Source organism: Doryrhamphus excisus, chromosome 4 (genome assembly GCF_030265055.1).
Source record: "Doryrhamphus excisus isolate RoL2022-K1 chromosome 4, RoL_Dexc_1.0, whole genome shotgun sequence".
Classification (NCBI taxonomy): Eukaryota; Metazoa; Chordata; class Actinopteri; order Syngnathiformes; family Syngnathidae; genus Doryrhamphus; species Doryrhamphus excisus.
This window is the reverse complement of record NC_080469.1, coordinates 7,662,170-7,688,960: the sequence shown is the minus strand read 5'-3', so window position 1 is coordinate 7,688,960 and position 26,791 is coordinate 7,662,170. Positions and strand designations below refer to the sequence as shown.

Here is a 26,791-nt window from a genome sequence, read left to right as displayed (position 1 = left end):
GAGACTGCAAATGAATATCGCATGCAATATCACCTGGCAACATATTACTTATTATTATATTATTGTATTGCACATGAGTATAATGTGTGATCTGATAAATTACATCACAATTGGTTTCTTTTAAAAGTATGGAACCAGAAACATCAACATTTTGTTAAAGGCTTAACACAATTTCTTTTGTATGAAAACAACTAACAGTATATTGTACTTGGCTGATTAAATGTGGAGGGTGATGTATTAGAACCAGCGTGCGCTCAGCATGTGTGTGAGCGTGTGTGTGTGCGTGTGTGTGTGCGTGCAGGGCATGTGTGCAGGCTGCAGGCTGAGCGGGAGAGAGTGGGAGGAGCGGAAAGTGCTCCAGTCCAATCCCGGCTGGCGGGTAAAGCCTCTACTATATGCTCTTCCCTCTTCTGAGCCGGCAGAAAAGAGTGAAACCTGCCATCGAGGTGAGAGCGCAGATGTCATGAGAAGAGCCACCGCACGACCAGAGCGCGAGCACCGACACACCGAGCGACCTCAGCCCGCCTCCCTGTGCCTCGCTCTGGGATGCTTTTAGCGCACACACCGCCTCCAATCAGGGCAGCCAGCGGACGTCGACACAGATCATCGACACTTTTTTTTTATAGCTGTCAGTGTTGTTGTTTTTAAACCGAGGATCTTGCCCAACGAGACGCCCCCTTTTTTAGTGTTTTTGTTTGTTTCTTCATGACTGCTGCTTCGGGAAGAGAGCCGCAACAGCAACACCATGCGAGGTAAGAGCACACAACTCCAAGCGGACACGCACAAACACACGCTGACGCGGGATTTGTCACACCTTGGACCTTGAAACTTTATTATGGGAGTTTCTCTTAGCGGTTCAATCGTTTTTTTGTTGCTTTGCACAACGAATGTAGTGTTTAAAAGTTTATCACCAGTTTAAACACACGCATGCGTAAAAAAATGGGAATGAAAAGCCGTGCGGTGATATTTCATCAATCATCTGAGTCAGTCCCTACCGCCGTGCCGGAAATTACCACGTGATGAAGTTTTGCAGGGAAAAGTCTCATTTTGTGTTATTCTGATGCTAAAAGTTGACTGGATGTTCCAGGACCACTTGTGCGTTCCACTAACCCATTTCTCTGCAAGGCACCCGGCATGTTGAAATTCAGCGTCAATGTCAATGTCGTGTCTCTCTCTCACCCTCTCTCTCTCTCCTATACATACACACACACACACACACACGTAGCATCACTCTCACCAAACCCCATATATATATTTATATATAATATATCACATCATATAATATAAATCTATATATTTGTGTATGTATGTGACCATTTCTGCACATTTTTAGTGAGGCCTACAGTTTGGTGCTTTAGTATTATTATTGACTCTTATTATTGTGAACCTGCTTCAGTGAGTGACTTTATTAAAAAATATGTGTGGAAACATATTAGATGTATACATTTTTTGAAACATTTACATCAAACCTTACATCAAACATTTTTTTTAAAGTGCAGCACATATGTGTAATATTATTAGCATATAGAATATATATATATTTATACAATATAATCTATTTAATATAGAATTTCTTGAAAAATACTGTCTTAATAACTCACTAATTAGAGTGTGTGGAAGTGAATGATGATATATTTCAAACTATATTTTTGAATGGTGACTATATTTGATTAAAGTGATCATTTGTTATGTATAATATTACATCAAACTAATATTGCCAAGAAAATGTCGACATCACACAATAAATAGTGAATAATAATTTGATTATGAACTCTAAATGAAATTAGAACTGCTATGTGAATGGCTAAACCTGCATAGCGCTAACTTGTATATTTGGATGTCATATTAAGTTGTCTGCTGCAGCTGCAGGCCAAATAAACCAAACATGGCCCACCTCACTCTCTGTTATCTTATCCCAAACTCCTCTGTCATGTCTTGTATTTTATCCACATTGTAGCAGGCCTTATGACCACTTTTGTGCATGGGAGGATTTGGTGGTGGTGGTGGAGGTGATGGGGGGGTTTGGAAAGTCCTGCTTTCACTTTACAGCCGTGGTTAGCAGTGGAGGCCCCTGAAGCGTCTCTCTCACCCCTCTTTCTCCATCTCTATCTCTCTCCATCTTCCTCTCTCCCTCTGCACGCCCGAAAGGGTTTTGTCAGATAGAATTAAATCAGAGTGGGCTGCACGCCCCCCACTCTCAACCTGTGTGTGTGTGTGTGTGTGTGAGAGAGAGAGAGATAGTCTCAGCTGCCCTTACATAGAAATGTGCTCACAAGCACAAGGTTATAAAAAATAGAGCCCCTCCCCATTTGTGTTGTGGTAATTATCATTTAACAATAGCTACAACTTCTGAAGTTCAGACTATGATGTCACTTCATCATCAGTCAGGACAAAAAATAAAAAATCACCAATGTCTTTTCTGTATTTGTGAACATGTATATGTTTTCCCTCTCAATGGGGCTTTACAGGATAATGTAAATAGGAAAATAGTTTGTGTAATTAACTCCAACATGATGCTTGCAGGAATTAAATGAAGCTTTACACTCTAAAGCTTTTGACAAAATAGTTGTTGATATTTTTGTATGGATACCTTTCCACTTGCTGCAGTGTTATGAACGAGTGGGGAATTGTTTTTAAACAACACAAAGTGACCACATTAGCATGTATTGCATAGGCAAGAGGGCGTGTTTGCATCACCTCAGTGCACCTATAGGTCAGAGAGTTCAGCATGCAGTAACGGGGGGGGGTGAAGGTGGTCAAAGTGCCATTCAATCTTCTTTGTTAGCGATCCCAATCCCAATCACCATGGCAAACAATATGATGGAAAGAGAGGAACTGTACACGAGTAAGGTGAAGACAAGCTGAGGTCATAACAATATGTCTGTAAGGTGTGGTGTTTCTGTCCAATTTGTGTTTTCATTCTTATGTGCTCACACACAAACATCACTTAAAACGCACACACACACCAATACTATGCATGACGGCTTCAAGCCAATAGAATTAGTCCCATCATGCTTTGCTGTGGAGGCTTGTGTGAACATTGATCTGTCCGATTGCAACACATCCCAAGATCAATTTTTAGTCAAAGGCAGCGGAAGCAGTCTGTTCAGATATATTGATGGCACATCACTCAGATGAAATGAACTGGTCTGTATCCTTAAATTTAAGCAGTTTTCCAGTTGTCGTATGAGGTGGGACGAGTGTGATGCTGTTACAACCAATCCAAACAGAACTGTTAAACCAGGAGACTTGGTCTCTAGGTGAACTGATCACTGAAGCAGGTTCATTTTAGTCACATAAATCACTGCTAACCTTATTTTAATGCTCTAAAGTGCACTATGTCCGCTATTACCATTTCCAGGTTTGGTTAATGTCAATTGTGTTGTTTATTGTGTGTTTGTGCTGACTAATGGCCGAGTATTATGTAAGAAGAGAGGAGAGATTACCTCAAGCCCATGGATGCCACATTGTTAATCCCTCAACACAGCCCCACTGACTGAGCCACGGCCTCAGCGCTCTTGCAACACACACATTCGAGACTCATATGCAACTGGCAATATACTTCTAACAGATAGCCACAGTCTACTCCTGTGTGTGTGTGTGTGTGTGTGGCCCGACGGCAGTCCTGTGGTCCCACTGAGCCGCTATCATAGCTCCTGTTTGTTTAGCATGCCCTCAGCATAGACTCCATGTTGGTTTTATCCCTCAGTAGCTGTCTGGGGGGACTTGAAGCGAACTGCTTTGCCCTTTCTCCACAGTTGCTTTTTTTTTTTTTTTTTTTAATCTTCACACACACAAAGTGAGGGCTATACGGCACACTTGGGTTTGTGTCGCCACTTTATCTACGCCAGGAGGGATTTTCAGCCCCAAACCACTCCTAAAGTCTAAATCTGCCTTGAAGTCATAGAGTCAGTCCTCTTGCTGTGCCCGTCTGTTTTACCAGTTTTACTTATCCATGAAGGAAGTATGTCTCCGTGGAGCTACAATAATATTGAGCATTAACTTTTTAATCACAGAAGCATTACTGGATAAAAACTGGGGAAGTCAGATATTGGAATAAAATGAAACCAGATTTAACCAGAGTTTCATACTTTGTATACGTTACTTCATTCTACGGATGTTTGTGCCACATAGAAATGTGCAGCTTTCCAAAATGCGTTGTTGCTAGCCTTGTTTAAATTGATTATTATTTGTGAAGACTAACCTCTTTGGTGTATTTTAGTTATTATGTTATTTTAATAGTTTTTTTTTTCAACTTTCTATAACATTAAATATTGCAGTAGTTGTCTTATTTTGCTAAAATATTATGAAATGCTTCCAGTTTAGGGTTGGGTGATAATTTATATATATATGCTTTCAATGCTATGAATATGAAACATATATGGTATAAATGATGAACATAAACAAGCCGACTGCGGACTGTATTGATACATAATGTGAATGAAATGCTGTCATCGTGAGGGGAAGCACCATTCGTGTGGGAAAGTATTTACTCGCTGGACCTCACATTTGGGGACCAAAATCATTACAAACAGTAAACCGCCTCCTCCCAAACTAAACAGGTTGAAATGGCATTAAAAACCAGACAAGGTTGGTGGAACCTCCTCTTATGGAGCATGAATCCTAGCAAGTTTAGCTTAGTTTAGCATGCTAGTGTGGTGACTCGCGTTTTACAATGACGACATGTAACGTCTGATGAAAGGCATATTTATTCTTGCATCCAACTCGTACAGACAAGTCACTACCAGCCTTCAAAATAAGAGCACCGTTTGCCATCTAACTGTTACCAAAATAAGAGTGTCATAAAAAATATCCACACATGCAGTTGGAATTGCATGGGTGACTACATCTTCCTTAACTGCAAGCAATTGAAAAGTCACAGCTTGTCTATTTAATCTATCTAAGTCTATTTACTCTCATGGATGGCTTTAGGTTTGTAGTAGCTGTTTTATACAAGACTCCACTGAATTTTATTATATCATCATATTGTGATTGATGCAAAGGTCCATATTGCCCAGCCCTAATCCAGTGGCATCACGGTAAAATAAGGATAATATGATAATTACAAGAGATGTGACCTGACATTAGTTTGAAGGAATAGCTGCTGCCTGTATGAGTATCGGAAATTAAATGCCGGGTAATATTAGTAAGAAAGCCAATATCGAGCATCTCTAATTTTTTTCTGAACAGCTGAAAAGGAGTTACTTTTCATTAGTATTTGTAAAAAAATACGTTTTATTGTGCTCAGTGCCTTTTCAAGAGCTTAATATGTATGAACACAAAAGAAAATGTTGGCCACTTACGCTGCCAGAGGAAACAAATGTTAGGATTTGTTTCAGCAATTATTGTTTTTTTTCTTCATTTCAGTCAGATTATGGGTGAAATGATTCCCATTTCTACACTTGTAGATGGAGAGCCGATTTGAGGTGAACACATGTTAACGCAGGGCATTTAAAAGAAGAAGATAAAAGAGAAAGGAAGGAAGAGATAGTCACTCGGAGATAAGAAAGGAGAGCAATTAAAGACTTAAAAGTTATATAATCGAGCAAATGCATGTGTGAGTGTTTCTGTAAGCAGAAAATATGCCAAAAAGTAAGGACTTAAAATTGTTATATAGAGACGCCAATTTCCATGCACTGTGTAGGTATGAAGTCTATGTGGTGACTACACATGTACACACACTGTATACACCTTCGATACTGTGATCAGATTACACCTGCAAACTGTAGTTGTCGTCAGCAGTGCAGCCATACCAGCAGCATCCAAAGTCCACACTTGCAAACTTATCTAACACAAAATCAGATTAGCCGTTATTGTGCAGGTTTGTGTCACTTTTGATTTCTTCTTGCTTTATAGTGAATTGTTTTGAAAATGCGAGTTGAATGCACACAAAAAACTGATTTGTGTTGAAGCATTTGCCTATCTGGACGTATAAGTAGAGAGTAGATTCAATTAGCGATGTGTAACTTAAGAGCATGTCTCTAAATGTCTCTACTGACTGAAGGCTTTGAGTGTTGCCAGGTGCATAGCACGCACGTCGCAACAATAAGCCTGTGACTTTTCTTTTCTTAATGACAAAGATTAGCCTGTTTTAGTGCTTGTAATCCCATTGAAGAGATTCTTATTAGGCCTATCTTTCCTTCTCCTCATCCCTCTCTCGCTCTTGAGCAACCTCACTTCGTCCAAGTGTGTGCATGTGTGCATGTGTGCATGTGTGTGTGTGTGTCAACAACCACTGCTCAGGACACACAGTAGTTGATGTGAGGTCTCTTAATCTGTCCTTTGTAAAGAGAATGGAATTATGAAATCAAGACTGGCGCTGCTTTTACTCACTCAACTCTAATTCAGGGTTGCTAATGTATTCTGTTAAATCATGCCACTAGAGAGAGAGAGCGAGCGCGATAGAGAAAGCAGGTGAAGAGCAGAACAGGCTATGTGCGAGTCTTTGTGATCAATTTGCCTCTGCGAGAGATGCCCCTGGGGCCACTTTGGGGAGAACCTTGTTAGGCTGAGTTAAATTGTTGCCCGAGGCGAGCTATTAGTGGCCATCCCTGAGAGAGGACACACACATCGCATGCTTCCGCACTTAAACAGAAACACACGCACATGCATTGAAATACACACATCAGCTCCAACGGGCTCTCGTTCATATGCTGGCGTTCACTCTGGAGCAGGATACATAAACACACAAGCCTTGAGGAGGAACCTTAACTTGAGGTGTTAAAAGACTAATTTGCAGGTAAAACAAGCGATGACATTTGGCTGTGAAAAGTACTACAAACATCTTGTACTACAACATACATAGATTTCCCTTAATAGTTATATGCACTGTGTCACTGCAATTTATTTACTGCAGGCAATAAACACATTTTAAGGTTAAGTCTACAATGAAGCATAATGCAAGTTTTGCAAAAAATAATAATTAAGTGTCATTGAAAAATATGACCCTCCAGTGTTTCCCACAAGACAGTAGGGTGTTTTACCAGAAGAAATAGCTAGATTTCTTGCTTTTTAGAAAAAACTAATCTGAAAAGTGGAAAGTTGCTATGGCAACACTTATCTCTCCTGCTACATCTTCTTTGGCAGACCAGTTGTGTATGAGATATGTTAAAGGGGACCTATTATGCTTATTTTCGTCTTTTTGTATTGAGTTGTGGACTCCTATAGAGCAGACACATACAATAACCCCCACAGAAAGCTTTCAAGATCTTCCGGACTCTGCAACTATTCTAGCTGTATTTCCTTAGATTTCCAAAACGGTCTGTTTTAATTTATTCCACCCATGGTCCGCCTCCGGGCACGCCCACTGGGCTGTGATTGGTCCCATTCATCTTGTAGAGCGAACAGCTTGTACCTGAGCACGCCCACACCAGCAAGTTCTGTGATGTGTTTATGGGCAAGGGTGAGCAAGTAGATCTGTTGGTGACGGTCCAAATTTGTGGCACAAATAAATGAATGGATGGAAACACTGGTCACCTGTCAATGACAAATGTAATGTTGCAATTTACAGGCTAAGACACTGTATTTGGTACCAAGTATTAGTTGTACACTCCCAGCCAATCAGCAAAGAAAAGTCGGGAAAATCTTGAAATATTTGTAATACTGAAAGACAACGTGTACTATATCAGTATATCATTATTATAAACATGATGATCAGGATTAAGTCTTGTAATATTATATAGTGACTTTCTGGTGTTAGCATTATTCATTTCAATGTATTTTGCTGATTGCCTACACAAGGGGAAGTAAGACATAATAAGGGAGTCAATCGACAATATTACACTAAAAGCATCTTCAAGTTTAGGCTTTAATCAAGAATAATTGTGTTTCGTGTGTGAATAATAAATGTATTTTTTTAAAGGGTGTTGGATTTTTTTAAATCTAAAAATATCAATAGCCAATATGGATACAAAACTAACATTTTAACTTCCATGCCACTAATCAAAATTACTGAGGAAATTACCATTATTATTATTATTATTATTATTATTATTATTATTATTATTATTATTATTATTATTATTATTATTATTATTATTATTATTATTATTATTATTATTATTATTATTATTATTATTATTATTATTATTATTATTATTATTATTATTATTATTATTATTATTATTATTTATGATGACTGTTATATAATTTATTTACAGTGACTACAAAGCTTAACTCATTCCACATTTTTATACTGCCTTATTTTCTTATGTATTTAAATTTGACAAAGAGTACATTTAAACCACAGGAAGTGTACATTGTAATTGATGTGAAAGGTATTGAGGATAGTATTAAATAAGTTTTGCTTCTCCTTTTTGGACATGTGGAACTTTGAATTATACACACAGCCCAACCCTCCTTTTAGCATTCTCTGATTTTAGATTACCGTTTGCTATTACAGTAAAAAAAAAAAAAAGTATATTTACTCACTACTAATACATTTTACTTGTATTGTCACTTATTTCTACATTATTTTTTGCATGAATGATGGTGAAAAAAATAAATACAACTCTGAATCACATGCTGAATGCTGATTTGCGAGTATGTTTCCTACACGCTACGTGTTGCATTCATGGCTATACAAAGTTTGTGTCCTCCCTAAAAAATGAAGACTTTTCTGTTTGTCTTTCCATGGATGTCCCTCTCTCATCTTCTACTCTCTGGGGTAGCCACCTCTGCTCTCCCTTCCCCCCCTGAAAGACACACACACACACACACTGTCATCTACAATTAGACTCAAGAGAAACACCATAGGAGGAGCGTTGAAGGAGGATGAGGACATGGCCAACGCCAACAAACATTATTTTCCCACCCCAGGAAGGAGAAACATTGCTCAATGTGTGTAAACATAATCTCCTGTACATTCATTACCTCAATCCAAGCAAAATATGGACACTCCATCAGTGTTGCAGCTCAGCTCAATGTGGACATGAGGGCCAAGGTGTGACAGTGGGAGCTTTAAGCAAATCCTAATTGTGTGTGGTTCCTCTGTGTGTGCATTCTCATGGCTGATTTCAGGATGATAATGACCAGATGCAGACTTCACACACTTGGACTCGTTTGTTCCACTCCGATGGACTCACTCGGTCCTTAAGGAAAGGTCAAAGGCTGTCAGGGTCCTCCAGGTCACCCAGGGGACTGAAGGGCATGAGTGTACGCCTGTGTATGAGCGCGTACAGTGACCATGAGAGGCAGATCAGAGGGGGCAGATGGGCAGACTCCATGCGTGTGTGTGTGTGTGTGTATTTGTGTTGGGGCAGGGGTTGGGTATACCCTGTGGATTTTTTCCCACGCCTCCTTCTCTTATCCATCTGAGGACACATACTGCATTGGGTGGGTGGGTGTGTGTGTGTGTGTGTGTGTGGAGGGGGGAAGGGGGTTAAGCACAGAACGTCATACTGTAAAGCAAAAGCAGCTTGCAGTAATGTATGCATTCAAGCATATCTGCGTCTGTGTGTGTGTGAATCGATGCACTGGATAACAGCCAGTGGCCCCCTTCTGTTCCCTCACTGTGGTGTCCAATCACACTCCAGCACAATATTCTATGAGCAAACTCCAGCTGATCCCAGACCTGCTAGCTGAGCAATTACCCAGAGTGCTTTGTGGCTGCATGGCAAGCTGGACAGGCTCATGCCCTCTGACACACAGCATTAGGGGGAGGGCAAGAGAGACTGTTTTTCTGCCTGTTTGTACATATGTGTGAAGACGGTTGTACTGGCAAAGTGTGGAGGAGGGGAGGGAGTCTGATGACGATAGACTGTTAGGGGGTTGGGGGAAGCAATATGCACGCACAACACGCAGTGTGTGACAATCTGCATTTTAGAAGTGGGATGGAATCAGGGAAGGAGGGGTGGTGAAATATTGCAACCGTTCGGTATTATCATAATTACAGTAACGCACAGCAGGCTGCACATACACTGCACACACACACACAACTTTTACAAGGTTTTGTCAAGCCATACCAAAATCATACAAGAAATTCACTATTAAGGCACCGAGAAAGAAGGACAAAATGAGGGAGTTTCCTGGGGAAAACGGGAGGGTTGCTACGTATGACCTAAATGGTGGTGCTAGAAACAAAGGAGTCCCCTAATTGGGAGATAATTCACTTTTTATTCAATAATTCCTGTCCTTTTGTGGCAAGAAAAAAAACACACACAAAGCTAAATGCCTTCCATTGTTGACCTTTGTTTTGCATTTACTGTCCCAAACCATGACAAATAGAAGGGGACGGTACCGACTAGCAGAAATATAAGCGTACAGTGTTGTTTGGGAGAATTTTGGATGAAATATGGCGGTGTACGTATGCCCAGTATGGTAGTTTTATCCACATATTACTCCATATAATTGTCTGTTTCAGACCACACTTTCTTTATGTTGTTAATATTTAACAATTGAGGGAGATTGTGTTGTTTCATTCCTCGAATGAAAGTAACTGGGTATATCATAGTTTCCAGGTATACCAGACGACCAGGTTTAAGAAAAAAAAAAAATCGGTATCTCATAAATGCACAGTGTTCTATTGCAGGGATGACAGACATCCGTAGAACAAGGCAGGCATCTGAGTCAGAAAGAGGTAAAATAACACAAGCCGTAGGGATGAAAGTGACTGAAAATGAGTTTGTCAAGAGGAGCAGATAGTCCACCGCTCTTCACTGAGTTTTAGATGTTTCACACAGCAAGTAAGACGACTGATGCGCTGCTCAAGTCCATTTGAATCCATAGGCAGTGGCAGCATTTCATTGATTTTAATGGGACAGTATGATGTGCAAACATGAGAGGAGACACAAGGGAGATAACCCAAGCAGCAGTCGTGTGCGCTATTCCCAGCAGTGTGTCTTAATTCACTCAGCAATCACGCCACCAGAAGTTTTTGCGGTGTTTTCATCATCAGCGGGTAAGGGGAAAAAAGCTTGTTTCTCTCTCGGCGATATAAGACAAGGAAGAGTATTGCTGCGAGATGGAAATAGATCATGAAAAACAGAAGCTGAAATGATTTCCAAGTCACACAGCCACTTACAGCGTGGAGGAACACTCCGAGACGAGTGACGATGTCAAACAGACTGAAGTGGAAGGAATGGCGAATAGCGATAACATAATTCAGAGTATGTAGACATCTAAGACCAGTGCCAGACTTGTTCACATTTAACAAGGTTTTGGGGGGAGAGGCAAGTGCCGATCTTCTTCATTTCCCCACAAGATATCTAGTTAGCTTAGAAAGAAGCAATGCATATTTTTAATAAAGTGGAAATACCACCCACATCCATCCCGAATAAGTCAACCCATGAGACCTCAGGAGTTTTGTTTGCCTTTCTGAAGTGTCTCGCACTGACAAAAGTTAGGAAGGAAAGTGATTTCAACTGTTCCCTAAACTGCGATACTACACCAAGTGGCGTCATGGTATTGTCACATTGTGTTGTTCTGTTTTGGAGCCATCATCCTGAGGCTGAATGAATGAAACATGCATGTCCAGTCTGCCTCTTCTCAGCTTCACACCCAAGCTAAACATTTCCAGCAACACCTAGTGGACTACATTTGCTGTTACATGGTCTTTGTGGACATTAATGCCGTGGACTGTGTACATGCATTTCTATTCATAACCCTTAATGACTGTGTGCAATAAGATGAATTACTGAGATGATACTAGCACTAGGCTTTTTTTTTCCAGTAGTGCACTGTAGATAATTAGGACTCTATTTAAAGAGGGGCAGCCCAGGAAATACACAGGAGATCCTCACTTCATTAAAAATCAATTATAATAACACATGTGCTGGTGCAATACAGTATCGCCCTCATGGCCACAATCAGCTACGCACACGTGCACACAGTTAACACTACAGCTATTTGGCCTTGTTATCTCTGAAGTTGTCTTTCTCTTTCTCTCCCTCGTGAGATTGAGACTGATCCTCCTCTTAGCTGAGGAATCGCCAGCATTGCAGTCCTGCTCTTACATAACCTCAGGATAACGCTCACACTCCCGCTGGTCACCGAGGCTGTCCGTCACTCAGCTCAGACTTCCTTCCCTCTCAGTGGAGGAGAGCAAATCCTTCTCTAACAGCACAGCGCCCTTCTCTAACAGCACAGCGCACACTTCCAGGAAGGAGGAACACCACCGATATGTGCAGCTTTGTCAAGCTACATAACTATAAATACTTATATTCTGGCATATAAGAATCATAATAACGGGTCTGCATATCAATATGGCGAGATATTAGATATATAATGATGAAAAGCTGAGTTTTTAAAAACCAAAAAACAAATTTGCACATGGACAAGAGGCCAAAACACATCGCTAAACATTCATTCATTCATTAATTTTCTACCGCTTTTTCCTCACGAGGGTTGCGGGGGTGCTGGAGCCCATCCCAGCTGTCTTCGGGCGAGAGGCAGGGTACACCCTGGACTGGTCGCCAGCCAATCACAGGGCACATATAAACAAACAACCATTCACACTCACACATAGCTAAACATTTGTTATTAAAATATCTGTATTTGTGTGTATATGGCCTTAAAAAGGGAGGAAAAATGGCCTTCCTTCTTGTTGAAATTAAAACATAATCGTTCTTATCTGACACAACAGCAGCATTAAGTAAGTTATTTCTTGGTCCTTTGCAAAGTTTCAGCTGGGTATTTTTTTGTGTGTACAGCAATGGAAACATAATCTCCTTGGTGGAGGATAAAAAGCTGATTTACAGACTATTCTTTCTTTTTTTTTATATGTAGATGTCTCTTAGGAGCGGTTTGGAGAAGAGCTATGTTTTTTTGGCCTTAACTTTCCCTCTGTTTCAGTAATACTTACTAACTTTTCAAATAAGAAGTTCCCTTTGGGCACACAAAAATCTTAATTCTGCTATAATCCACCGTGCAGTGCAGCTCATGTACAACAAGACAGAACCTGAAAGCAAATATTGCTTATTATAGGAAGAAGTGGGAGTCATTTGCTTAACAATCCCTAAAACCTCAGTGATAGAGGGAGACAGAAAGGGGAGGGGGGGGGGGGCAAACAGGACATGCAGTGACATCACTTCCTTTAAGAGTGTGACAGCTTAGCACATCATTGCTGTGACAGCCAGACGAGTGCAGCGAGTGGGTGGTCACCCTGGCAACAGCAATGCTGTCATGACCGTCTCTCTGTATCCTACCTGACAGTCCCCACAGGCAATGAGCGCAGCGCACACGCACACACGTTTGACAATGCGCACACCCACACATATATTTGCAAACATGCACACGTGCTATACACTTTCCTCATCTCTTTATTTGTGGAAAAACTTACTCAAACCCTGTGTGGAAAACAAACGCTCACTGAAACAATGCACATGCCCACACGCCTCTGCTCCTTTGGGCATAATTATGTAGTACAAAGGGGACTACAATCTCCTATGGGGTAAGAAGGCATACAGTGAATATAGATATACTGTAATCACTGGAGCAGAGCTGTCAACACATACTCAGCCGTGGTAGAAAAGAGCCTTTGCAGGACATAAACACAAATGTTATGTACAGTATATTCACATCACAGCATGAGAAACCGTGTACTACGCTATAAAGGTAAAACGAATGGAAACACCAAACCCTGATTCAGATGAGATTTTACTGTTATTAACAGTCCTGTTTGGTCGTGGAGACAACTGACCTGCTTCCAGTCTATTAATACAGCACCTTACAGGCCATTTTTATTGACTTCCCCATAGTCCCCGTAGTCTGGGTAGTGTATCCAGTGTCCCAGTCCATGCTTTGCTCTGACCCATTTTGGAGCCAGTTGGGCAGGAATGGGTGGAAATGGGTCAGGACTTCAGCGGCACCACAACTCACAGCATGAGCAATGCTGGATTTAGCAAAAAAAAGTATGCAGACTTCCATGATACAGTGATAGTCACTCATAGACACGGGCATCAAAGTGAGGAGGGACATCAAAAGTACCCTCTTGAAAAACAAAACTAATTTTTAAACCTGATGTTCTGAATTACGGATAAAACACTGAAATGAGATGCACATGCCAGGTAATAAAAGTAGTCATTGCATTAGTAGTGGCCTGTTCCATTGTTGGAATGATCTAAATCTACGAACAGATCCATTGATAAATTCCGTGTAATTATCTTCATTGCCATGTTGAATTGAATTACCATGTTAATGCATGATCACAGCATGTATATCAAACCATGCTACATTGAGGTTTTTTTTACAGGGCTTCATAGTCAAAATAAGTGTATCCTAATGACAGCATTGTAAGATAGCTGAAATTAACACCTTTTCTTGTGTTATAATGCACAAAAAAGGGGAAGAAATGTGTTCATATTTCACATAAGTATTGGGAATAATGGGGAAAATCCCCCCACACCCTCCCCAAAAAGCCCCTTTAAATAAAAGGTCCCCTTTAAAATTTGATCTCTCCAAAAAAAACATTTCTTTATTGTTGCAGCCGTAGTCAGATCATAAATGTTAAGATAAATACATTTTGCTGTGAAAGTTCAATAATAAGGTTGTTTTAATCAAATTAAGACTGTCTGAGACTACTTACTTCCACCTTGCAAAAAAGGGATCATTCCATCTGGGAGGATTTTAATATCTATGGTCACTTGGGGACTATAAATAGGCAGTAGATGAATAACAGGCGTTTGAAAGCTTACAATAGAGATTCAAAATGTTAACTTGTGCATTACACTTGTGTAAAGTGAAAGCATCACTCATTTGCACACCGGAGTTGGAGCGAAAAAACTTGCGCTGCTTAGTCATCCTCATATGGGATTATCCAATTATACATACTGCACATTGCGCACACATTCAACCACACAGCTGTGTAAGTTGTGACCACATTTACATTTAAACATGATGTATAAATACCACTTATTCCAGTCTGCATAAAGAAAATGTTGGAACACTGACATGACATCACAATATAAGGTAGATATCATCACAAAATGTTGACAGTTTACTGTATATTAGCTGTAAAGGTGTGACAACGGGATGTAACAGTAATGTCCATTTGAAATTTGCTAAATTTCTTACTGAAATGTAGTCTAGAGCCATCTTGGCTCAGACTAAGACAGTGTTCAGCAGATCCAGCTCGTTGGGAAATAATTTAGGATTAGATAAGCAGCATAATCCCTTTAGAGAGTGTGCCATCTCAGCAGACACACCTGCCTATCTCTGGCTACATCTATCACTTAACTGGAACCGCAGCTTTCTCTTCCCGTAGACTATGGATGATACGCTCAAATACACAAACGACAGGTGCGCTTGGATGTTACATTGAAATAGCGTTTGTTGTTGCTGTACATGGAGCTGCCCATACACAGTGAGTAATCTTTTTAGGAAGCTTTTTAGGAAGTATAGTACATATTTTTGATTGTGCAGGACAGCGGTTAAACAGCGAGGTTAGTCCTTAAGTGATGTAATATGTTTTGTCATGACCAACATTACTAACCCGCGGGGGTGTTTCCTTCAAGTGGATCCCAAAGAAGAGACACACACTTAACGCTGTCTTGTCACCAAGGTGTTTGACTGGGTCTGTGCTTGTGAACCTGCATGCAGTCCTCCATGTCACAAAAAAACCTCCTCCAAAGACAGACCCAAGGTCCACATGTCACACTGCCCTTGTGAAGTGGTTTTTAATAACTCTCATACACACACATACATAGACTTGCAGCCAACTAGGTTATGTGCCATTTCTTTTTAACCTTCCAACAAAGCTCTAAAAACAGTACAACTCAAGTGGCCATGTACACATGCATACATGATAAATATATCTTGTGTCCTTGTGGCGCACTTTAATGCCCATTCAATGTTTAACATTGTTCCTTTTCCATTAATTGCAGCCCAAATCGAAGTTATACCATGCAAAATTTGTGGCGACAAATCATCAGGTATCCACTATGGAGTCATCACATGTGAGGGGTGTAAGGTAAGACTTCTTTTTTTTTTAATGCCCTTTTTTTTAATGCTCAGCTACCTGTGAGTTTGCATTCATTCTTTGCATGGATGTGCAACCAGGGATTCTTCAGAAGAAGTCAGCAGAACAATGCATCCTACTCCTGCCCCCGCCAGAGGAACTGCCTCATCGACAGAACAAACCGAAACCGATGCCAACACTGCCGCCTGCAGAAATGTCTCGCCCTAGGAATGTCCAGAGATGGTTAGACCCCATTTGTATCCTGAAGCTAACAATGCATGACAATACATAAGTACATACAGAACACACTATGGGCAATATGTGCTAAATACTCCAATCAAATCTTAATTCTTTATCTGGCCAAGACATTTTGGGGAACAATTTGTGGACCCTACCAAACATTTTTGGGTGAACTTGAAGTCAAAGATGACCAAGATGAGTGACTTTTTTTGACTTCACATCCACATCCTTCAATTATCCCACAGACATTCGAGTACTTTTGTCCATAGAGTGTAGGTTACTCAATCTTTACTTACATATATGGCAATTAACTAAATGTATGTGTGAAAAGTATTTTTTTTTAATGCTGTGATATACCATATGTGTATCAGGAATACAGGTGGTGTATCTATACAGATCACATGCATGGATGAACGCCACTTAAATAGTATATATTAACTCTTTCAATCCCAGCCATTTTCAAAAACCGTCCCTTTCTGTACCGACCATTTTTGATGATATGGACAGATTTTTCAAGCCACACATAATATTGTGTTCTTGGCAGAAATTAATATTAACTGTAAGGGCGATGATGCATTGGAAGATTAGAGGTTAAGTGGGTTTCTTGCTTCATTAACAATGGTATTGTGGCGACCCTGACTCTGCTTCATACATCATCATCTATCATATACGTACATATAGAAGACATCTGTGTTGACAATTTAGCGACATGGCTGCTATATTTAGCGAGTTGTGCATTAAAAGTGAAAGTCAGGAAATGTTTCTTGCCTTTATTCTGTAATTAAGTACAGGTAGTAAAAAAAGGTGAAGAATCTGGCAACCGGGAGTTTAGCTTCACTTCTGATTGTACATTAATATCACCATGCAGCTAAAAGTTGCATATACCCCTCCACAATACAACCCAACCACGAAACAGTGACAGAGGCCAAGAAGACAGAGCTTAGACACACTCCTCAGTTGGCTGGCAATACTAAGCCATCGTGATAAAATACCCATTATTGTTCAAAGTGTGGCCCGGAGGCCATCTTTGGAACATGGCCCCAATAAATAAAATACAATAAAATAGAAATAAATAATTAAAAAAAAGAAAAATAGAACAAAATGTGTAATGTAACTAGCAAAAGTTAAAATGTTGATACTAATAACTAATAAAAACAATGAAAAACGTTGGGTAAATTAAAATGTTAAAATCTCGTGCATCGTTTCGTCTTGTGAGTTGGGTGACTCGTGACACCCTTAGTATTACCCACAATATTAAAAGCAGCAGGATTTTGATATGGTTCATCAAAAAGTGTCTTTCTCTTCCTTTTTTGTCAGCCGTTAAGTTTGGTCGCATGTCCAAGAAACAGCGTGACAGCCTGTATGCAGAGGTCCAGAAGCACCAAGCACGACTCCAGGAGCAGCGGCAGCAACAGACAGGGGAAGCGGAAGCTTTGGCACGTGTTTACTCATCTAGCCTAACCAACGGACTGTCAACCCTCAACCACGAGATTGGGGGCACCTATGCCAATGGTCATGTTATTGACCTGCCCAAGGGTGGCCATGTGAATGGAGGTGGCCTTCCAGGGGGATACTATGGGATGGATTCCACCCAGCCGTCTCCAGACCAGTCAGGCTTGGACATGTCAGGCATGAAGCACATTAAACAGGAGCCGGTGTACGACCTGACGCCAGTACCCAACCTGTTCAGCTATGGAGGCTACCAGGACAGTCAACTGGGACACAACAATGTCAGCATGGGCGAACTAGGTAATCATCATTTGATCACAATGGAATCATGACAAATTTAGATGGGAAATCAGCTACAATGCAGTTCTAAAAACACTTGGGTAATAATGGGTAATAGGAGTGTAAAAGTGACTATAGGGGTGCTATCTCATGTCCAGAGGTCTCTAATAATGCTAAAAACATATTCACAATGTTGTAAACAGCGCTTTTGTCTTATTCCCTCTTATAATGTCTACTATATTGGGTAATGGGAGTGTAAAGGCGACTATAGGGGTGCTATCTCGTATCCAGAGGTCTCTAATAATGTTAGAAACATATTTGCAACGTCATAAACAGCACTTTTGTCTTATTCCCTCTTATAATGTCTACTATAATGGGTAATAGGAGTGTAAAGTGAGATCAGAACAGGAAATCCAACAGGATTATACAGATACCTGATAAATTGTCACTGTGTCTTGTTTGTGTATATCGAAAAAATTATAAATAATATTATAAATAATCCCAAAATATCAGAAAAATTCTAAATAGAAAGTACAACATCTGTTTGCTCTTACAGTATATGATGTCGTTTTTTGCTAATTTGTTCCAAAAGGTTAGACGAATACAGAAACATGCAAATACCCAGTGTAAATAATATAAATTCAATAGACCTGTATACATTTTCCGGACAATAATTATTGTTTTAATACGTTTTAATAATTAGAAATGATAAATAGATGGAACCAATTGTTGATGCTAGCTTCCAGAACATCCTGGCGAATTCAAATTCAATAGTTTTTCTCACCTTCTTTATCAAAGCACTTGCAGCTATCTTTGGCCCCATGGTGAGTTATTACACAGTCCCACTCAATGAAAAATGAACAGACAGTGAGTCAATGAGGGTGCTTTGTTCAGGCACGTTGGGGCTAGTTTGTTAAAACCACCAAAAAACAGTGTTCAAAAACACAAAATGTTCCGACAAAAACTGGGGCATATGAAAACCGAGGTTTGACTGATACATCGGTGCAATGGCAAATTGCTTGCTCCACTTAAAAGGTACACAGCATGCATTGCTGTACCAAATGTAGATATGCATTAGCCAATAAATTAATACAGTGAATGATAATCAAACAATACATTGACTTCCAATCCTCTCCTCCAGACCGCATTGCTCAGAATATCATCAAGTCTCATCTGGAGACATGTCAGTACACCACAGAGGAGCTACAGCAGCTGGCCTGGCAGACACACTCCTATGAGGAGGTCAAAATGTATCAGAGCAAGGTGAGATTCCTTTTTTTTTTATAATGACACAATCCCCATGTGTTGGATATAGAAAATGTGGATTTGAAGGAGTGTAGTTCCCAGCTGCTCCTGCTTGAATAGCTCCTGTGGATATGCTTAATATGTCATTGTCATGTCATACATTTCATATTCTTTATGAATGAGGTGATTTTAAATGTGTTTTCAATGAGGGCTAAGAATAAAATCATTCTAACTGCAAATGTTGTGTGGTTTAGCCTCGGGACGTGTTATGGCAACAGTGTGCCATTCAGATCACACACGCTATCCAGTATGTGGTGGAGTTCGCCAAACGCATCTCAGGGTTTATGGAGCTCTGTCAAAATGACCAGATCCTCCTGCTCAAATCAGGTGAGTCCTCTTCTACAGGTTTGTTATACTCAACTTGGATTCTTTTGTTCAGGCTCAAACAATCTGTCTGGCCCTTTTCAGGTTGTTTAGAGGTGGTCCTGGTGAGGATGTGCAGGGCCTTCAATCCTCTCAATAACACTGTGCTCTTTGAGGGCAAGTATGGCGGCATGCAGATGTTCAAAGCTCTAGGTAAGATATGTTTGTCTGGTGTGAACGTGACGGAGTATAAAAATATATAAAACCATTTGGGGTGTAAAAATGTTTCGTTCCTCTGAGCATTAAGGACTAGAATAAGACTAATGACTTTTTTTTGTTCTCTCCTCAATCCTCATCTTTGTGTTTGCCTTCAAGGTTGCGATGACTTAGTGAGCGCGGTGTTTGACTTTGCCAAGAGTTTGTGTTCCCTGCAACTGACAGAGGAGGAGATCGCTCTCTTCTCGGCAGCTGTCCTCATTTCCACAGGTCAGTGAACACCCCCTACTTCTATAATAATCAAAGAAGCAAAAACAGGAGTTACACCGTCAACTGCATTTCCAAAAATATCAGTTCAAAATATCAACACCTTTTACAGATCGTCCGTGGCTAATGGAGCCCCGCAAAGTCCAAAAGCTCCAGGAGAAGATCTACTTTGCCCTGCAGCACATTATGCAGAAGAACCACATGGATGAAGACGCATTGGCTAAGGTAGGCAAAATATTATACCACTAAACATACAGGAAGCGGCAGCAGGTGATTTACGTGAATGCATGAGCGGGTGTCATATAAGATAATTGCTAGATGGCTCTCCTCTGAAAGCAACTGACAATAATAGAGTGCTCAATTTTTTGATTGTGCTCATTGGGAAGGACTTTGGAAGCATGAAATATGAGATGAACACGCTTAACTCTTACGGTGGGAGTGTGTCCACAAGACAAGCATGACTGTGAGAGTTTCACTGGATTGCTCACTCTTGTCAATTGCCTCTCTTAAAATAAAAAATAAAAAAAATAATCGGTGCATCAGCCACTCTCAGAGTGACAAGAGCAGACAAGTCCTGTCCGACCCACGCATCTCCCCATGGGATCTAGGATTACAGTAATCCACAAACACATCAACGACAGAGGACTCCCAGATGTCTGAGTACAGATATTGTACTAGCAGTTTTCCTTATCTTACTCAATTAATATGAACTACACTTAATATAAACATAAGAATAATACATAAAGAAAATTGCACTGAGTTGGTTTATTTTAGGTATGTTATAAAAATAAGAATAGGTTACATACACTATCCATACATGCATACTTGTCTGTTTTAGTTGTTTGGCCAGGTTACAGATCAGCAATTGTGATGGAAGTTGACGGCAAAGGTCAATGTGATGCTGGAATGTTGTGATGTGATGTCAGTGGGATCTGGTCTCTTAAAAAAACACCAAGCTTCTATTGTATGACACGTTAACAAGAATTCAATATTTTTCATAAAACTTGGGCTTTGGTTTGGGAGTCTGATGACCTTTTTAGATGTATCGTCAATATTTTTTTTTTCAAGAATATATTGATTAATAAATCATGCTTTATCATGGTTGAATATGACCTGTTAGTAAAAGAATGCATATTTAAGCAAATGTTACATGGCTTTTTTTGGCATAAATTGCGGACTTTTAAGCATAATAACGGTTAAATGAACTAAAATAGAAATAGAAGGCATTAAGAACTGTGTGGATTGGGAATGTAGTATTCTACACTGGTGACTAGGTAATGTCAATAGTGTTACTTTAATGTTTCGATCAGACAACCACCATACTTGATCACCAGTACTACAGGCATTTGTTGCATGTGTTTTTATAGACAGACAATAATAATAACATCACAATGACAATCATCATCATAATAATAATAATAATAACACAGGCTGCTGTTGTGGCTGTAACCCATGCCTACCCATCCGAAACAGACACAAGTAGTAGTCTTATCTATGTCTTAAAGGGGAACTGCACTTTTTGTGGTTCACAATCATTCACAATCCTTATGTGAAACATGAACACTTATTTCTTTCCCTTTTATGTGCATTATAACACGAGAAAACAAGTTAATATGAGCTAGCTCACAATGCTGCCATTGGGATACACTTATTTAGACTATAAGGCCCTCTAACAACGTTGCATCGTTTTGTATACATGTTGTGATCATGCATTAACAAGTACACTGATCATAACATGTAATAGTTGCAGTATCTTACTGTATTTTCATGATACGCTGTCTTCTCTCCTTGGGATGGTTGTGTGTTGTGAATAATATGAGTGTAAAAGTGACTATAATGGGTGTTATTTCATGTCTAGTGGGTTTTCATACTCCAACTAAGAAAATTAAATTCATAAATATGGAATGTTGTCTATATGTGCCCTGTGATTGGCTGGCGACCAGTCCAGGATGTACCCCGCCTCTCGCCCGAAGACAGCTGGGATAGGCTCCAGCACCCCCCACGACCCTCGTGAGGAAAAAGTGGTAGAAAATGAATGAATGAATGAATGAATATGGAATGTAGTTCACTTCACGGAAATTCACTTATCACTGTCAGGTCTGGTACCAATTAACCACAATAAACAGGATTACTGTATTGCATGCACCAGTATATATGTTTAAATCTTCATTTTGTCCCTCTTCTCTCTCAGCTCATCAGTCGTATCCCAACATTGTCGGCTCTGTGTACGCTCCACACTGAAGAGCTCCAAGCCTTTCAGCAGCTTCATCCAGAAACGGTCAACGTACTCTTCCCTCCACTCTATAAAGAACTCTTCAACCCTGACCCGAACTCTGCCATGGCCATGCCCAAGTGACTGCTATGGCCCCACTGCAACGAAAAAAAACATCAGTGGAGGACCAAGACAACAAAAGTGATGTTTGACAATACAACATTGGCACTATCTACTATGTCGTCATCAGATCCCGAAGCTCTCTCCAGCTCATGTGAGATCGGGGAGGCGAGGGGTCACCTGCCAGAAACTTACAGTTACCGCCAACAATACTAGGAATGTCCAGCACTTATCCCATCCTGTTCACCGATACAGTCTGAAGAATGTATATATAAAAGAAACACGCCCGAGCCACAACCTTAGCGGGAGCGTCCGACTGTCTCCTGACCTGAACTGCCTGACCAGAAATGTACAGACTTTAAAAATCTAGGAACATTTTATGATCTCAATCTTAAAATATGGGTAAGTTACATTTGTTTTCAATTTAAAAAAAACAACAACTTTATGTTGGTTTTGTTCCAAGATGAAGAAATTGTTGGATGGGGGAGAGGAACGGTGGAATTAGAGAAGCTATTGTAGATATTCTTCTAGAACAGGGCGGATTCCAGTATTACTTCTGTTAAAATAAGTTAGTCCTAATTTAAATATACAGTCAACTGTGGCTGATTATTCCTTGTCTACAGTATGTGTTTTTATTTCAACGGATAGTTTCTTGTGTACAGAATTTGTAAAGTTGAGATTTGTAAAGGAATATTGGCTAAAACTGGGAGTCAATCTGGGTTTGCTGATGTATAGAAGAAGCCTTGTCTGGATTTTGTTCATATGTAAAGAAGGAACAGCATCCTTCTGTTGCAAACGTATAAAGATAAAGATGTAAAGAGAGCATATGAAGGATTTTTTTAATAACTGCTACTTTTCACAGTGAAGATGTATACAATTATATTCTATTTTGCAAGAAAAAAAATGATGATCAGATGTGCTGTTCTATCACAATTTTTTTGTTGCTGCAATAACTAGGTCCAAAAAAGCTGGACTGCTTTCGAACAATCAAACAGAAAGAACCAATCAGAAGCTACCACTTCAAAATAAACCTGATCTCACCTGGAAATTCCACCTACCGTTCCCATTATAATCATTGGGAATTGGTATTAGAGTGGTGAAGAGAGTAAAAAAAGAAGGAAAAGACTTGTAACATTCCAATCTTAAAAGACTTGCATTATTTCTGCATGCACTCATCCCTCGCATCACCATTTGCACAATCTAGTCCCTGGATGTCCTGGACCACTCCAGGATATGAATATGAAGGAACCCAGCGAGCAATAACTTTTACACTGCCTTTCTGATCGAGATGATCTCCTTTTCCATTTTCTGTTGTTTTGAACAGGGTAGCAGTTTGAACAAAAAAATTGCACTATACTTGATTCCTACTTCTACAAATTGTTCAAAATTCCACCACAGACTGGACAGTGTTCTTAACAAGACAATATATGATCTGTGGTTATGGTACACACCCGAGCACCAGGTTGCCAGGTTGGAACAAAAGTATGTGACAATTCATTCGGAAAAAATGTGATAGACAATCACTTATGTTGCTTTTTGTTAGCTGTTTCATATTGATAAGCACTTACAAAATGTCTCGTTTTCAATTAATCTGCCTTAATGTTATGTTAATGACATTTTGGTCACTGTGTAACATCAACTTACCGAAATTCACCTTTGAATTATTTGAGGTGGGACAGTGAAGACTGGCTTTGTGCAGTGCTACATTCTGCCACTAGGTGCTCCATATGCATTATTTTCATACTGAGGTAGCATATCACCTTTTAGAAGTGGACACTCAGAAAATGACCACATTAATAACAAGAAAAACATGCAAATGCATGATTAATATTTGTTATATTGGCACTATTTTTTTTGGACAGCACTTAATTGAATACTGCGTGTACACAAGAATTGGTCATATGTGTCTAATGTGACGTTTCCTGCTATCTGAAGACAAATGTTCCTTACACAGTGGCCAAATGTTGACCTCGCCTCGTTGCTCGTCAAATTAGTGCTCAGCGCTCACATCGGATTTAAGTGAAGGTTTGGATCCAACCCAGATCAGTTGGCCGGTGACTGTAAGACAATCACTTGCTCATTAAGACTTGATGCACTACATAGCATCTCTCAGGGAGCAGCTCTTTTTCTGACTTTGCATTAGAAGAGGGTTTGATATTTTTGCAAATTTACAAAAATGTAATTATAATAGAATGACTTTTTGAGATAAAACACAGCATAGGCTGGAAATGGAATCTGCCCAGACAAGGCTTTGATCAGTGTGTGTATGTGTTTACAGAGCATGAATTCACTGTCCAATTGTGGTTAGTACCCAGACTATACGATAAGCATTATTAGAGATATATTTGCTCGACATCGGTGTGCGCTAGTCATCACCTGTGTACACTTAGTTTACTGCTTATTTTGCTGCTTTTGGGATAGTGTGTGAAGTTCATTAGCAAACTTTGACTCGAGCACTGTTGCAACATCGCTGGACAGTGAATTCCGACTCTGACTATCAAGTTTTTGTGTGTGATGTTTTCCTTTTCCCTTGTTAGACTGTGAATCAGAGGGGTGGGATGGGGTTGTGAGAGAGGATGTGCTGGCAAGAACGAGTGGTAACGCAACACTGTAAGTAAGATACTGTAGCAATAAGAACTGGAGGCATTTACTACTGTCATGTTTGCATTGTAAGATTATTTTTTATTTTATTACTATTTACTATTATTATTGTTCTTATTATGTCTACTATTCTTCTATTACTATTAGCCTATTGTTGTTCTGTTCTATTTGCATGAAGTTTCATTGCAATGAAACATTTGGGGCATATTTGTGTTTTCTCTTCTCATGATACTGTGGGGTTCTGGGCGGGATCATTGGCAGGATCCAGGGTTTAGGACCGGATCCGCAATGGATTTGAGTCATTTTCCAACAATCTGAAAGACTTTTAAATAAAATGTTCTTATTTATACACAACCGATTTAAAAAAGATCCTGTTGAAATGGATGACCTTTTTTTTTTTTTCTTTAAACCTTTGAATGTGTGAGTTGCCATCACCAGTCAGTGAACGGCCCTTTCTATACTGGCCTTATTGAACCGGATCAGAGACCCTTACCCTGCAGACGGAGGGAATTTTCTGAATGTTATGGAGTAGTTGGTTCAGTGTTCAGACTGAACACAATACGCCTTTACCGCTCCATCAACACAGACAGACACATTGCAATGCGCACAATAAAAGTGACATTCCAAGCGATGGCTCAGAAAAACTGCACAGACATTGTAATACATTGTTTTGAAATACATCTTCTATACACTTTGTTAAACACACTCCACCCATAAGCCCTCCGACTTTTCTTGAAAAGAACCTGAGTGAGTGCGTGTGAGAGAGAGACAGCGATACTGTGAGACTGAGATGCTCGACCAATGCTTTGTAAGCTTTCTCCATGCATTACAGACGCGTGCAATTGAAGTAGTGTTGAACATTGTTAATTTATTGTTTAGAATGTCTTTGCGTTCAAGCAAGAGCAAATAAAACAAAATGTAGCACTGTAACCAATACCTCAATCAGGTCATTGAGCTTACAGAACCTCTTGTACACAGGACACATGAAACAAAACTCAAAAAAAGTATATATAAAAAAAGGATTTTTTTTTTCTGTTGTTTTTAAAGTGCCATAGCTAGTGAGAGCAGGAATGGTTGGAAGACTGGGCTGTAGATGCTTTACTGTCCGAGCTTACTTGAGAAACCAATCATTCAAAGCGGAAACTCCAAGGAAAATGTGCATTTGATTACACTGGTGAACAGTTTTTACATTTTATGCTTTCTTCATTTGGTAATGGAGGACTCTGCAGGACTCTGAGCTCTGACTCTATCAATCCAGGAGCTCCTCTGTGCAGTTTCATTTTCACATCAGAATGATAGTACGTGTGTGCGCGCCTGTGTGTGTGTGTGCATGTATAAATTTGCATTTAATTGAGTCACAGATACCTAATTGTGATGGATAAGAATGGGTAAAAGTTCAGAGCTATGCAGGGCCCTTTACTGAGTCCTCCTTTGATATGTGTACATATAATGTGAAGGTCTGAAGTGATTTTTGTTAAATTCTATATTTTATCGCTTTTGTAGACATTTTGTTGTGGGAAGAAAAAAATACAATAAATTTTATGGGTGCATTTCTGCCTTGTTTTTTTTTTTGTCTTGCACATGCACAATATTTTTGACATTTTCACATTTCTCACACATGATGGAAACTCATCAAATGTGATCCTTTATATATCAAGCAATTCCATCTTTCTTGATGATACTGAACACAACATTTCTGATTCTCAGTGACAAATTTGAACTCTTGATAGGAGGCCCGGTGTGACTTCAGAGTGGTCGGTCTACATGAGCTGATATGGTGGAAGTACTTCATGGCTCAAAGGTTACACGCCGGTTTGAGCCATCCTCTTGTTCTGCTTCTCCTGATGTGGTCTCTGCCTCACAGCTGTTCTTGCATGTGTCCAGAGGCCTCCTTAAATCTGAACAAG

General features: G+C 39.9%; 2 protein-coding genes across 7 annotated transcripts in view; one reads left to right on the top strand and one right to left on the bottom strand.

Moving 5' to 3' along the window:
• Positions 1-366: 366 nt before the first annotated feature.
• On the top strand, positions 367-26,434 carry rorb (RAR-related orphan receptor B). Of its 2 annotated transcripts, none has more exons than XM_058069980.1 (10): positions 367-752; positions 15,819-15,904; positions 15,994-16,135; positions 17,450-17,881; positions 19,002-19,123; positions 19,360-19,492; positions 19,574-19,681; positions 19,844-19,954; positions 20,064-20,176; positions 22,143-26,434. In XM_058069980.1, exons 1-10 carry the CDS (start codon positions 746-748, stop codon positions 22,305-22,307), a joined length of 1,419 nt encoding a protein of 472 aa, XP_057925963.1. In that variant the 5' UTR covers positions 367-745; the 3' UTR covers positions 22,308-26,434. The 2 variants fall into 2 exon arrangements, with proteins under 2 accessions (XP_057925963.1, XP_057925962.1); XM_058069979.1 differs by lacking the exon at positions 367-752 and adding an exon at positions 13,050-15,298.
• Positions 25,525-26,791, bottom strand: part of trpm6 (transient receptor potential cation channel, subfamily M, member 6) — a 22,045-nt gene continuing 20,778 nt past the window's right edge. For all 5 annotated transcript variants that reach the window (XM_058069971.1, XM_058069970.1, XM_058069972.1 and 2 more), the window contains one exon: positions 25,525-26,782. In XM_058069971.1, coding sequence (XP_057925954.1) covers positions 26,743-26,782 — 40 coding nt within the window. In that variant the 3' untranslated portion in view covers positions 25,525-26,742. The remainder of the gene's footprint in view (positions 26,783-26,791) is intronic.

What these genes read in the sequence shown, in the direction of transcription:
- rorb (XM_058069979.1), top strand. An exon ending in TGTCAGCATGGGCGAACTAG is followed by an intron (nt 17,882 to 19,001) that starts GTAATCATCATT and finishes CCTCTCCTCCAG; the next exon opens with ACCGCATTGCTCAGAATATC. An exon ending in AGCTGTCCTCATTTCCACAG is followed by an intron (nt 19,955 to 20,063) that starts GTCAGTGAACAC and finishes CACCTTTTACAG; the next exon opens with ATCGTCCGTGGCTAATGGAG.